The 14,531-nt window shown below is 43.0% G+C and overlaps 1 protein-coding gene across 1 annotated transcript in view; it reads right to left on the bottom strand.

Moving 5' to 3' along the window:
- Positions 1-10,046, bottom strand: part of LOC148009215 (uncharacterized) — a gene marked incomplete at its 5' end in the record, with an annotated part of 47,437 nt that extends 37,391 nt beyond the window's left edge. The window contains 2 exons of the mRNA XM_087673645.1: positions 9,653-9,713; positions 9,987-10,046. Coding sequence (XP_087529771.1) covers positions 9,653-9,713; positions 9,987-10,046 — 121 coding nt within the window. The remainder of the gene's footprint in view (positions 1-9,652; positions 9,714-9,986) is intronic.
- Between the last annotated feature and the right edge of the window lie 4,485 nt (positions 10,047-14,531).

Genomic DNA, 14,531 nt, shown 5'->3' on the forward strand with positions numbered 1-14,531 from the left:
TGAGATATCGAGCTCCACTCGTGATATGCTAGGGTGACCGTTGTGCATTTATGTCACCGACTTGTTAGTTGCAGATGCGGTTGGTACACCGCCCATGAATTATAGCTAGATGAGAGCTATCCTTATCTACTCTAGTTTGTGGCTCAGTTAGTATGTCACCTTAGTTAGTTGAGTTTGGTTTGAGACCCATATATAGGGTTCTTCTATTTCTATGTACTCGAGTTCTTTTTAGCTTACACAACTAAGAAGAGGAAAACTGTTTTCAGCCTCCACCTGTGTGTGTATTCTCCCATTGTGCAAGCAAGAAAGCTACAAGTGAGACTCCTTCCTTCTCTCCCACAATCTTGACACATGGTGCGTTTAATATATTAGTACATCCTAATCGACCTTTAACTCTCTTCATACCTGGCAACGAATACTTATTCCTAATGCACTGGATCTATGTGACTTGAGTATATGAAAGTCTAGGTTTCTATCCATCGGTGCAATTGCATCCTATGAACGGAAACTAACATTCCATGTGTTTTAATTTAATCACGATTGCGAAGCATGAATTCTAGATGACTATTCATGCACTGAACTGGTTTAAAAACTATTTTTTAATGTGAAATAATGCAAAAACCTTATCATTTTATGTGTGTAAAAGATATCATTCTATGCATATAAACTTATGCGAACTCCATGCTCTACCATTTCATGCATGCAACCTATCACTTGGAGTAAAAAATCCTAAGGCTTGTTCTTGTTCCATGCATGTAACTACCCCTTTATTTCTTCTTCTTGAAATAATACAGAATTAATTATAAAGCTTAGGATATCAAAAGAACCTGGGTTTGATTCATGATTGTAGGGGCATTTGTTGCATGTGGTCGCTCCGCTTGCCTCTCCCGCATTACTGGTACCATTGGTAGCTCTAGCACTTACACTTCTCGCAACTCTCTTTTTGGGAGCCATTTACCATGCGGAGTTTGGATAGTCCTGACCTTAATGAACCTTCAAGTTGAAAGGCTTGGGAAAGGAAAGGTCATGAGTAAGGTGACCTTCGCCGATGAGGGGGTGGCTTGAAGAGCGGCTTCACAAACACCTCAAACACGGCCCTTGACATCTTCTCTGCACACCAACTCTCTCTCTCTCTCTCTCTCTCTCTCTCTCTCTCTCTCTCAATCTCTCTCCTTCTTCTTCTCCTCTTCTCCTTCTCTCTCTCCCTCTTCTTCTTCTTTTCTTCTCTCCTTCTCCTACTCTCTCTCTCCCTCTTCTTATTCTTCTTCTTCTTCTTCTTCTCCTTCTCTCTCTCCCTCTCCTTCTCTTCTTCTCTCTCTCTCTTCTTCTCTTATTCTTCTTTTTCTCTTCTTCTCCTTCCCTCTCTCCCTCTCCTTCTCTTCTTCTCTCTCTCTCTTCTTCCTCTTCTTCTTCTTTCTCTCTTCTTCTCCTTCCCTCTCTCCCTCTCCTCTTCTTCACTCTCTCTCTTCTTCCTCTTCTTCCTCTTCTTCTTCTTTTTCTCTTCTTCTCCTTCCCTCTCTCCCTCCTTCTCTTCTTCTCTCTCTCTCTCTTCTTCTCCTTCCCTCTCTCCCTCCCTCTTCTTCTTCTTCTTCTTCTTCTTCTCTCTCTCTCTCTCTCTCTCTCTCTCTCTCTCTCTCTCTCTCTCTCTCTCTCTCTCTCTCTCTCTCTCTCTCTCTCTCTCTCTGTTCATGGGGGGGGTTTTCTCCGCTTGACAAATGAGGAGGGGGGGAGGTTTCTGACGGAAGCCCCAGGGGGGGTGCTGTTGCTGCTGTTGCTGCAAACGGAGGGGGGAGAGTGACGATGCACGAGGGGGAGAGGACCTACCACTCAACGTCAGGGAGAAGGGGGGGAGTCTCCCTTATATGGTGGAGGGGGGGGGGGAGACGGCCGCCATCCCTCCCACCTGGGGGCCTGCATGCCCCCCCTAACACTAGTTCACTCCCTCTCTCTCTCTCCTGGACGTGCTGTCGATGGGGAGAGAGAGAGGGATAAAAAAATTTGTATTAAAGTTATTTTTTTTATTAAGGGAGGGTATATTACATCCTCTCCCTCTTAGAGGAATTGAGATGTCCTCATCTCGAGAAGACTTGGGGATATTGTTGATTGAAAGTATTTTCATCCATCCAGGTGGCATCCTCTTCGGGATAATCTTTCCACTGGATGAGATATTCTCTCAAGGTCCTTAATCTCAAATTCCTCTCTCTAACATCTAGGACTCTATCAGGCCATAGCTCAAGGACTCCTTGGCTAGGCATTACAATTTTCTGGTCATCATGTACATGATTCGGATTAGGTAGATACTTTTTCAATAGGCTAACGTGGAATACATTATGAATCTTTATAGTTGCGAGCAGCTGTAGTCTATAAGCATTAGGTCCTAGGCACACTGAGTGATATTGTAAGGTCCACAATACCTTAGACTTAGCTTCTTGTACTCTCCCAAGGACAGTGAGCTCTTTTTAGGGCGTACACGGATGAAGACCATATCACCTTCGACGAAGGATCTGTCTTGCCGTCTCAAGTCAGCGTAAGCCTTCTGTCTATCCTTGGCAGCTTGAATGTCTTGTCTTATTGATTTAATTTGATCATCCATGTCTTCCAGCATCTGCCTTGAGGCTTCTACCCTCAAAGTTGGATCTGAGAAGTTCAAAGGGATATGACAATCATGCCCATACAATGCTTGGAAAGGGGTCATCTGAATACTCTATTGGTAAGAAGCATTGTAGGCAAACTCAACCAGTGGCAAATATTGAATCCAATGTTTGGGTTCATGACAGTAGTATGCCCTAAGCATATCTTCAATGACTTGATTGACTCATTCTGTTTGACCATCAGTTTGGGGATGTTAAGCTGTACTGAAACAGAGTTGAGTTCCAATAGCCTCAAAGATATCCCTCCAGAAGTGTGATGTGAAGAGAGAGTCACAATCACTAATGATTCTTCTTGGTAACCCATGCAGTTTGAATATGTCCTTGATGAATAATCTTGCGATGTTTGAAGCTTTATAGTTTGTCTTGACAGGGATGAGATGTGCGACCTTGGTGAGCATATCCACTACAACCATAATAGAGTTATATCCTCCTTGAACTTGGGGTAGGCCAACAGTGAAGTCCATACGAATGGACTCCCATTTCATTTGTGGAATGTCAAGTGGTTGCAATTTCCCAGGCATTTTGACATCTTCTGCCTTAATGCGTTGACAAGACAAACATGCCATGACATATTTGAGAACTTCGTCCTTGAGCTTTTCCCAATAATAGCTCTTTCTGACCCCATTAAGGGTCTTGGCATAGCCAGGATGTCTTGAGAAAGGGGATTCATGGGCTTCCCAAAGTATCTTCTGCTTGAGAGTTTGGCTTGCAGGGATACATAATCTTGTCCTAAAGTAGACAAGTCCACTACTGAGACAGAGAATTCTTGATACTTCATCTTTAGCTTCGGGTCTTGATCCTTGATGGGGTTAAGACTATTGTGGTCCGTCACTAAGGAAAAATTGTTACCTAGCAAGTAATGCCTCCAAATTTTGAGGGCATGGATGACAACCAATAGCTCCAGATCGTGGGTAGCATAATTCCTTTCATGGCTCTTCAATTTTCTTGAATAATATGCTACGGGATGACCTTCTTGCATAAGTACACATCCTAAAGCAAGTGCGCTAGCATCAGTTACCACTTTGAACAGCTTACTAAGATCATGAAGTTTCAGGATGGGTGCTGATACTAAGCTTTGCTTTAGTTTGTCAAAGCTGGTCTATTCGGCAAGTGACCATACAATTGCTACTTGCTTCTTTAGTAGATCAGTCAGATGTGTTGCAATCAAAGGATAATCTTTGATGAAAATCTTGTACCATCCTGTCAACCCAAGAAAACTACGTATTTCTTTGACAAAAGTTGGTGTTGGCCATTCCAGAATATCTCTGTGGATCTACTGGAATTCCTTCCGCTAATATAATGAATCCCAGATATTCAATTTGTCACTTGAAAAATGCGTACTTCTTCTTCTTGGCATAAAGCTTGTGTGCTCTCATTGTTTCAAGAACAATGCGAAGCTGGGGTTCATGATCCTTTTCCTGTTTTGAGTAGACTAGGGTATCATCAAAGAAGATGAGTATGAATTCATCAAGATAGGGCCTAAAGATATCCTGCATTAACATGTTGAAGGTAGCAAGAGCATTCATTAGCTTGAATGACATCACTAGGAATTTGAAGTGTCCATACCTTGTACTGAATGCAGTCTTCGGGATATCTTCTTCCTTGATCCTTATCTGATAATATCCAGATCTGAGATCTATCTTAGAGAAGATCTTTGCTCCTTGAAGATGGTCAAGTAATTCATCTATTCTTGGAATGGGGTATTTATTTTTTATGGTTGATTGATTCAACCCTCTATAGTCAATGCATAGACGAAGCGTTCCATCTTTCTTCTTTTGGAACAGTACTAGGGCTCCCCATGGTGAACTGCTAGGATAGATGTAGCCTTGGTCTAACAGTTGCTTGAGTTTCTCTTTTAGTTTGATAGCTTTTGGAATGGACATCTTATATGGCCTCTTTGCGACTAGCGTAGCTCCTGGCACAAGTTTGATTTCGTGGTCGGCTTCCCTTTGAGGAGGAAGTTCTGTCAGATCTTTAGGAAGTACGTCTGTGTATTCCTTTAACCATGAAGGTTCTTCCCCAAATTCTTGATTCCGATCTAGCTTATTCAGTTTAATCAGATAGACAGGTAGGCCCTTTCTAACACCTTTTATTATCCGTGTTGCTTTTGCCAACTGTATTTTTGGCTTACCATCCTCTCCTTGAGTCGTGACTAGTTCCCCTTCAAAACTTCGGAAGGAGACTTAGCCCTTCCCACAGTGGATGTGGGCATCATTGGGTATTAGCCAATCCATTCCGAGTAAACATTCGTGGGCACCTAGGTTCATTATCCTGAATCTCACTGAAGTTGGCTTCCCACCTAGTAGGAATTTCACCTTAGCCGTTTGCCTAGTACAAGTGACCTCAAGACCATTTGTTAATTCCACAAGTAAAGTAGGTGCATCTATTGTGGCTACCCCTAATATTTTTGCACAGATTGGTGAAATGAAGGAATGTGTATTGCCACAGTCAATCAGGGTTTTGAAGCTTTTAGCTTGATAATCTGATGGAGTTTCAATCACCGAGAATTGGCGATTCAGACCCTTCTTGTGAAGAGCGGTTTGAACTGTTGCCCTCTCAATGTCAGCATCCATGGATGGATCTTCTTCATCGTCTAGCTCCTTGTTGGGAAAACTGGAGGTTCTCCCTCTGACCATAACGGTGGTTCCTTGGCCATGACCGGCTCTATTTTGACCTTGGAATTGCCCTTGGTGATCTCCTTTGCTAAGCTTGGGACACTCCCTCTTGAAGTGTCCGAGCTCGTTGCAATGGAAGCAACGTGGGTTGCGATAATTGCCTTGTGTAGGAACAAAGTTATTGACATCATTGGCCCTAACTTTCTTTCTTTGGCCCTGATTCAGACTCTGCGCTCTCTTGGTTTGAGCCTTAAACATACCTTTATTATGATCTCTGTAAGGCCAAATCCTGTTGTTCCTTGGTTTGGTCTGCACCTCCTGTATTATTGAAGCAGCTCGAATGAGTGTGTCTTGTAGGTCCGTTGAGCGCATTGATTCCAATCGAGTGTTTATGGGTGGATTCAACCCAACACAGAATTTTGACACCTCTTGTGTCATATCTATTGTGGGTGCATAATTTAGGAGTGAAATGAACTTTGAATAATATGCTTCTAGGGATAATCCTAGCTACTTCAAGTCATAGAATTCGTTCATCTTTTATGTGCGGTAGGCAGGTGGCAGATACCTCCCTCGCACAGCTTCTTTAAGCTTATCCCAAGTGACTGTCCCCTCCGAGATCGCTTGGTCTTTGCACCACTGTTTCCACCAAAGTCTTGCTTTGCCTGTAAGCTTAAGTTTGGCAAGCATGGCTTGGTTAGCATTCCTGCTGCCTCAAAATAGTCCTCCATGGACTCAATCCAGATCTTGGTGTCGACTTGAATAATCCTTCCCTTGCCATCAAACTCAGGTGGCTTAATTTGTTTGAGAAGGAACTTCTTCTTTTGAACACCACAACTGGACTTAGTGCAGGAGTCGGACTTGGAACCTGCTCTTGGGGTTGCATCTAGACAATAAGATTCTTTATGCTAACATCTTATCAAACGACTAGCATAGCTTTTAGCCAAGTGATTTAATCACTTAACACCTTAGCTAATATTTACGATCAAGATAGACAATTGTAAAAAGTCTTATTCATTCATGAGGGTATAACCTTTGAGTACATTTATTTTGGATAAGTAGGACAAGCTGATTGATACTTAGTTTGGGGAAAATAGGATTATGTTACAATCGGCTACAGGAACGGAATAATCATATGGAGTGGGGTCATGGATTTTTAGGAAATGGTAAGTCATGGGAAGCTTGGGGTATCCCTTCCTTTGATACTCGTTTTTCTCATATCGCCCTGACACTTTGATTCTGTCGGTAGATATCACCCGTGTCACTTCTTCATAGACATACTTGTTCTGCTTGACTTGCTGATCGCTAACGTGCAAAGTTGCGTTTACGTGAGCTTCGACAAAGATGAACAGCTTCACGATTTTTAAATCCTCCATCCACTTGATTCTCTTCAAGTTGGTCTGAAGGTACACTAGTCGGTGGGCTGCTATCTAGTATATTCCTGAGTCTCCCGTCCATCTTCGTTCCACATACAAGGGCGAAGGATTATAGATGTGGTCTAGAATATTCATCATGCCTAGCCTCTGACGATAATTAAAATCACGCATTGCAGTCATGAACATAACCTGGAACACCAAGAACTTGCTCCATGCTTCGTGACTCTGCAATCTAGCATCCATAAGTGAGTAAAGAAATGTTTTCAACATAAAACAGTGCTCTATTCTATTTACCTTCCCCTGTTTGTCCCCTTAGTCCCTTTATTTTTCTCTATTAAGTTCCCTTGTAATCTTTGGATCTCGTTGGTTCGCTCTGATACCAACTGTAACGTGTCCGCTCATCCATTTGTGGGACACGTCTTAGCAGCCCATCAGGAAGAGGGTCTAGAAAGCTCCACCTAGCACTTGTAAGGAATGTCACATGGTTTGCGATCTAGGTCTTCCCAAGTCTACCTCGAGCGAAAGTGTCCGACCGTTCCCACTTAGGATCGACTTGAAGTTAGGGTTCCTTTCCTATCAGCAAGGTCTCTACGAAGTAGCTAGCGTCGAGCTCCAGATAAACAACTTTGTATAGGAACAACAGAGTCGAAGTGGATTCATGCTGCACTTGGTTCATGGAGAATGGGAAACGAGAGGGATGTGAAGCTCAACCTCTTTGCCATAAGGCATCATCCCATTCCTTTCCCCTAAAACAACATAAATCGGGATTCTAACTCTACTGATGCTAGGTCTTCATAGTCTCGTTATCTCATTGTTAAGAAAAGTTCCTACCTAACTGGGACCACCCTTCCGTAGGATGGACCCAAGTCACATCCATTGCACTCTCCTCGGTTTGCTTAGTTATCTAATTACCTATCACATTACGTTTGACATGCAAAAGCAGCTTCCTTAATTAATCAATTTAATCACTGATTCCTTCACGTAACTTAGGCACTGACACAAAAACAATGTCAAGCAAGTTCCTTTTTTTCAAATATCTGATCTTTATTTATCATAATCCCGGAATATATCAAGAATCATGCCCGAAGGCTAACCCAGCAATCTACAGGATTGTTGTTCCAAGTTGTGCCCGTAGACTAGTACATGGGCCTCGAGATCCCATCTCGAGTCACGTCGGCCTCTTGTGCGGGATCGGAAGGCAAGGAATTTACAGCCAGAGCCTCCCCTGGCACCCAAGTGTCCTCCTACTCCAAGCAGCACCCATGGAGAGACCTCTCGTGGCGGGTTAGGTCCATATACCCGGCGTAGCTAACAACCCCCTTGGATAGGGCCAGGCAGATAGTCGGAGGTAACTGTTCCTGCCTCTCCCTCTAAGCTTTTAACCTGAAGCATTAAGTGTTTTTTCTTGACATAGTTCCTTGAGAAAAGGAGTACAAATAATTTACCTAAGTGTACAATCACGAACATTTCGGAGGCCGTTTGTATGACCAACTGCTAAGGTGTGATTCCTTTTTCCCGAATGCTCCTAGCATCCGATCCTGGATCGTGCGTGACTTGGAAGGATCCCAATAATCTCAAACAAGAACATGCAAGCAAATGTTCTTGGTAAGTTAACTTATTTTGACTTGCACTTCCCCTTTGGGTTTTACCTTATGGTATCTTAACCCTAACTCAAGCATTAACTGGTTAACCAAGGCAACGGACATGCCTTATTTGGAACCCAACCAAGGGTCTTTTATTCTTCCAATTCTTTACTCATCTCCCTCTAGCCAAGTTTAGTTAACACTCTTGGCAACACAAGACTTTTCATTTAGGCCTTCAGGATACAGTCTAGATATATGAGTCCCTTCCATCTCTCTTAGTGCGGTACTATGTAGAATTTTCCAATCAAACTTACCCATCATGCACATGGTGCGTTTAATATATTAGTACATCCTAATCGACCTTTAACTCTCTTCATACCTGGCAACAAATACTTATTCCTAATGCACCGGATCTCATGTGACTTGCATATATGAAAGTCTAGGTTTCTATCTATCAATGCAATTGCATCCTATGAACAGAAACTAACATTCCGTGTGTTTTAATTTAATCATGATTGTGAAGCATGAATTCTAGATGACTATTCATGCACTGAATTGGTTTTAAAAATATTATTTTATGTAAAATAATGCAAAAACCTTATCATTCTATGTGTGTAAAAGCTATCATTCTATGCATATAAACTTATGCGAACTCGATGCTCTACCATTTCATGCATACAACCTATCACTTGGAGTAAGAAATCCTAAGGCTCGTTCTTGTTCCATGCATGTAACTACCCCTTTATTTCTTCTTCTTGAAATAATACAGAATTAATTATAAAGCTTAGGATATCAAAAGAACCTGGGTTTGATTTGTGATCGTAGGGGCATTTTTTGCGTTGGTCGCTCCGCTCGCCTCTTCCGCATTACCGGTACCATTGGTAGCTCTAGCACTTACACTTCCCGCAACTCTCTTTTTGGGAGCCATTTACCACGTGGAGTTTGGATAGTCCTGACCTTAACTGACCTTCAAGTTGAAAGGCTTGGGAAAGGAAAGGTCATGAGTAAGGTGACCTTCGCTGATGAGGGGGTGGCTTGAAGAGTGGATTCATGAACATGGCTCCTCAAACACAGCCCTCGACACCTTCTCTACTCACCAACTCTCTCTCTCTCTCTCTCTCTCTCTCTCTCTCTCTCTCTCTCTCTCTCTCTCTCTTCTTCTTCTTCTTCTTATCCTCTTCTCCTTCTCTCTCTCTCCCTCTTCTTGTTCTTTTCTTCTCTCCTTCTCCTACTCTCTCTCTCTCCCTCTTCTTCTTCTTCTTCTCCTTCTCTCTCTCCCTCTCCTTCTCTTCTTCTTTCTCTCTCTCTTCTTCCTCTTCTTCTCCTTTCCTCTCTCCCTCTCCTTCTCTTCTTATCTCTCTCTCTTCTTCCTCTTCTTCTTCTTTTTCTCTTCTTCTCCTTCCCTCTCTCCCTCTCCTTCTCTTCTTCACTCTCTCTCTTTTTCCTCTTCTTCTTCTTTTTCTCTTCTTCTCCTTCCCTCGCTCCCTCCTTCTCTTCTTCTCTCTCTCTCTCTCTCTCTTCTTCTCCTTTCCTCTCTCCCTCCTTCCTCTTCTTCTTCTTCTTCTCTTCTTCTTCTCCTTCTCTCTTCTCTCCTTCTTCCTCCTCCTCCTCTTCTTCTTCTTCTTCTTCTTCTTCTTCTTCTTCTTCTTCTTCTTCTTCTTCTTCTTCTTCTTCTTCTTCTTCTTCTCCTTCTCTCTTCTCTCCTTCTTCCTCTTCTCCTTCTCTCTTCTCTCCTTCTTCCTCTTCCTCTTCCTCTTCCTCTTCCTCTTCCTCTTCCTCTTCCTCTTCCTCTTCTTCTTCTTCTTCTTCTTCTTCTTCTTCTTCTTCTTCTTCTTCTTCTTCTTCTTCTTCTTCTCTCTCTCTCTCTCTCTCTCTCTCTCTCTCTCTCTCTCTCTCTCTCTCTCTCTCTCTTTGTGTGTGTGTGTGTGTGTGTGTGTGTGTGTTCACGAGGTGTTTCTCTGCCTGACGAATGAGGAGGGGGAGGTTTCTGACGGAAGCCCCTCGGTGAGGGGGTGGGGGGGCGGTGCTGCTGCCGCAAATGGAGGGGGGTGAGGGTGACGATGCACGAGGGGGGGAGGACTTGCCGCTCAACACCGAGGAGGAGGGGGGGAGTCTCCCTTATATGGTGGAGGGGGGGGGAAGACAGCCCCACCACCCCTCCCACCTGGGGGGCTACATGCCCCCCCAACGCTAGTTCACTCCCCCTCTCTCTCTCCCCGACGTGCTGTCGACGGGGAGAGAGAGAGGGATTTAAAAAATTGTATTAAAGTTAATTTAAAAAATTTTATTAAGGGGGTATATTACAGTGCTCTTGGGCTTCTCTCATCCACTCCTTGATCTTATCTACTACTTCTAATTGGTGCCTCAAGTTGAGATACTCCCCAATCTTTGCACTCCCCTTTTGGCTATCTTAGGAGCATATGTTTATGTTTTTGCATCCATGACTTGCTTCCCTTTGGTAAATGTGGTGGTACTGTCTATCTTGAGTGTAACCGTCACCTCAACCCTCTTTCTCCTTCCACTACACCTCTTCTTCCCTATCGAAGATGCATCAAGGTTGCTAGGTCTACCTAATGAAATACGAGCCTGCTTAGTTTGTCCTCAAGTCATGACATTCAATGGAATTGGTGTGGCCTCACCATCAAGTGTCTCAACTCTGAACAATCCCAATGGTATGCATGGCATGATTGCCAAATTAGTGGAGGCTTTTCACCTAGGGCACCCAATGTATAAGTGTGTGATTCCATACTCTAGACATCTCAGGTTAGTCTTTTCTTGATTTGCATGCTTCCTTTTGGGGAAATAAGATGAGATATTCCCTAGGTGTCTCAATTGGCTTGCTCCCTTTTGGGGCAATGAGATGAGATATGCCTTGGGTGACCACAAGTCTACCATGGGATGGGTTCTTGAACTTATCCTCCTAGACCTTTACCTCTTCCTTTGCCTAGCACCATCATCGGCACTAGTCTAAAATCCATAAAGATGGGATAACCATCTTTGTCATATGGGACATAAGAGTTAACATATTATTTGTCCTCATTCAACTCTTCTATGTAATGTATTGGAGTGTCACTTGATGGATAGGTCACAATGGGTTTAATATCCATCCTAAGGATGAATGGCTTTAAGTCGTTGGGTGCTAGGAGAGCTAATGGAGCTCCCCTTCCAGAGTTTAGTAGCCTATTCCCTAGGTAATATGGTTGATTGTATGGTTGTAGGTATGGGAATCATTCTTAGCAATCCATGTATTGCATTGCATCATGGCCAACCTACTATTGTTAGCACATGGTCTCAATCTAGGATCTAGGCACTCGGCTGGAAGGTAATTTCCTCCACAATGCACGCATTGCACGTGAGGTTGTATGGGCCTTCTCATCATATCTTGAAGTTTAGCCAATTGTAGCTTCATGTATGCTAACTCCTAGCCTTGGTCCACACTCTTTCCCCTCTTTTGTGTGCTCTGGCTGGATCTTTTGCTAATGGTCATAGCTCTCTCTAAGGATCTAGAGGCAGTGCTATCTCGAGTTGTGGCTCTTGAGCTTCTCTCCTTGAGCAAGATGGCTTCTTTGAAGACCCTAGCTAGCATGTCCCTTTGCAAGTTTGAGTTGCTCACCAAGGCCTTGTAAAGCTCTTTGCTTCAAATTATGTTTATAAATATAGTAGAGACCACTCATTCGTTAGGTTGTTCTACCATTGGGATTCTCTTAAAAGAGACTCTCCACATGAGTGACATAGTCTCGGATATCCTTCTTATCCCTTTGGCTAACATTCATCAACTTGACAATGAGGTTGTCGGATTATCCTGCCTCTCAGAGAATCTCTTAATGAATAGATTCTTTAGGTTATTAAAATTATTATGTCTCTTAGGCAAATTCCAAAATCTTGTTCATGTTGAGCAAGGTCCATGAGGTTTTTCACCTCACATACTTGCTCAAACTGCTCTATCAAGCTATATGGGTCATTTTCGAGTTGATACTTGTCGAGTTTCTTAGCAACCATAGGTATCTTGGTTTAGCTCTTAGAGTTTGGGGTGATTCCAAACCTCAATAGCAACATAGTTACTAGGGCTGCTCTTCTATGCTCTGCATCTATATTAACTAAAAGTCCCTTTATAAGAAGCTTATTTAGTGTAAGATCTGCCTCCTAGCACTCTCTCCCTATCAACATTCGGTCCTACCCTAGTTTTGTTAGTGAGATTTAGGACCTCACACATTTCTATGTCTTATCTCACCTTCTAAGCTTGTTGCTCTTAGTTATAGGTGGCTATGTGTTGTAGCACTTTTCTTGCTAACTTTCTCTCTTCATGGAGATCTTCTATGATCTCCTCGGTCAGTAACCATGATGCACCATTTTGGTTCATATGTCATACTGGTTTACAAGCTACCGAATATTGGTTGGGAGTTCCCCTAAGTTGGAGTTCATTGTCTCCAGGGTTAGTGCTAGTTCCTGACATGTCATCAATAGCAACTAGGGTATTGATGATCAGGTCAATCATATTAGGTAAAGCTATGTCCCTAATCATGCCAGTCTTTTTTGCTCCCTAAGAAGTTCAATGACTCCAGCCTCTCATTCTTCTGTGATTGATTTTTGTGGTCACTCATCTTATGTCTAGGGTTCTCCTCCTACTAGTGGGTTCATTGCCTTATGTTATCTTATATGAGTTCCTTGTTATTCAAAACAATCCTCAATGTTATATGCACTTAGATATTCAAGTGGTGCTTATCGATGTGCACTATGCAAAATTAAGATTTTTGTCTTTCTAGTGCACTTCAAATGTTTAAGTGATGCAGTATGCCGATGTGCAAAGTTCAATGGAAGCAATGTAGATCACACTCTCTCTAATTAGATTTAGCTAATTAGAGCTTCTAAGTATGGATGACGGCCACTCTTAATGGTCCATCGTTTTGGTCTCTACTACATTCTAGATGCGACTAATGATCAATGACTACAATCATTTCTAGACCATCAAGTCACAATTCTTGAGTTTGTCAGTTCTATGAGTCGTTCTATGCATTTGGAGGTTTACGAGGGTGTCACCTTAGGCTCTTCCAGCCCCAAGATGGGTTTGATGTGCCAAAAATGTTATTCTATATACTTGTCTAAGTTGTAGTGTCTGAGTTGCAATGTCCAAGTTACAGAATCAGACGTCTAAATCTGAGTCATGTGTCCATCCGAGCATAATGTCTTGGCCTGAATGCATGGGCATTTGAGGCCGAATGCATGGCCAAATGCATGGCCGTCCAAGACCAAATGAGGTTCAGGGTTCAAGTCTGAGTCTTGGACTCAAAAAATTTTGTTCTCATCCAAATGAACTATGACTTGGACTATCCAAGTCAATCAAGGCCCTCCTAGAGTACGCAGACAGCATCCAAGTGCAGTGATGGGGGTCTAGAACATTGAAAATTTGATCAAATACTCCAATATTGCAAGCAAGGTCTTGAATATAATCAACAAGCATCAAATGATGCTCAGAGCATACATGTAGGGCTTAGGGATGCAAGAATAGAAATCGATGAGCAAATTTGTGCTTTTGCTCTCTCTCTCTCTCTCTCTCTCTCTCTCTCTCTCTCTATCTCTCTCTCTCTCTCTTGGCTCAATACACACAAATGAACTCTCTCCCCCTCTTCTTGGCCTCTTAAACCCCTTCTCTCTTGCTATTTTACTTTCCCCCTCTATCTCTTTCCTCCCTTAATACATTTATGTCATTTTTCTCCCTATTTTACTGTAAGGTGCCCGCCCATTGGCTATCTAGGCACGCTTTTAGCGGTCTATCAAGAAATGAATCTAAGTGTTACTGCCCGGCACTCCTAGGGAATGTTTCAAGTTTTTTCACTTAGGGTTTCTCGAATCCGCCTCGTAATGGAAGGTTCACGGCCGAACCCACTAGGATTGACCTAAAATTTTGGCTCCTAGTGGCCAAGGTCTCCTAACAACATTCTAGCATCGAATCTTGGATACCCTACTTTACGCAGTGATACCCAAATCGAAGCAGACCCATGCCGCACTTGGTTCAAAGAGAATAGGAAAGGAGAGGGATGCACTGCTCAACCTCTCTGCCTGTAGGGCATAGTCCCATTCCGGTCCCCTAAAACGGCATAAATCAGGGTTCTAATCTAATAATTCCTAAGGGTCGTCGGACGTTGGTAAAACCTTGTGAGAAGCCTCCCAGTTCTCTGGGACCACCCTGCCATAGGACAGACCCGTCAGGGTCTGCCCACCCGCTTCCCTTGATAGCTTTAGTTTTCTAATTAGGTCCTACCACATTTATATGCGACATTTAAAATCAGCTTCATTAATTAAGCCTTTTAG

The sequence above is a fragment of the Lygodium microphyllum genome, unplaced genomic scaffold (genome assembly GCF_053477565.2).
Source record: "Lygodium microphyllum isolate KBCC unplaced genomic scaffold, Lygodium_microphyllum_v1.1.10 scaffold_32, whole genome shotgun sequence".
In the NCBI taxonomy this organism is placed as follows: domain Eukaryota; kingdom Viridiplantae; phylum Streptophyta; class Polypodiopsida; order Schizaeales; family Lygodiaceae; genus Lygodium; species Lygodium microphyllum.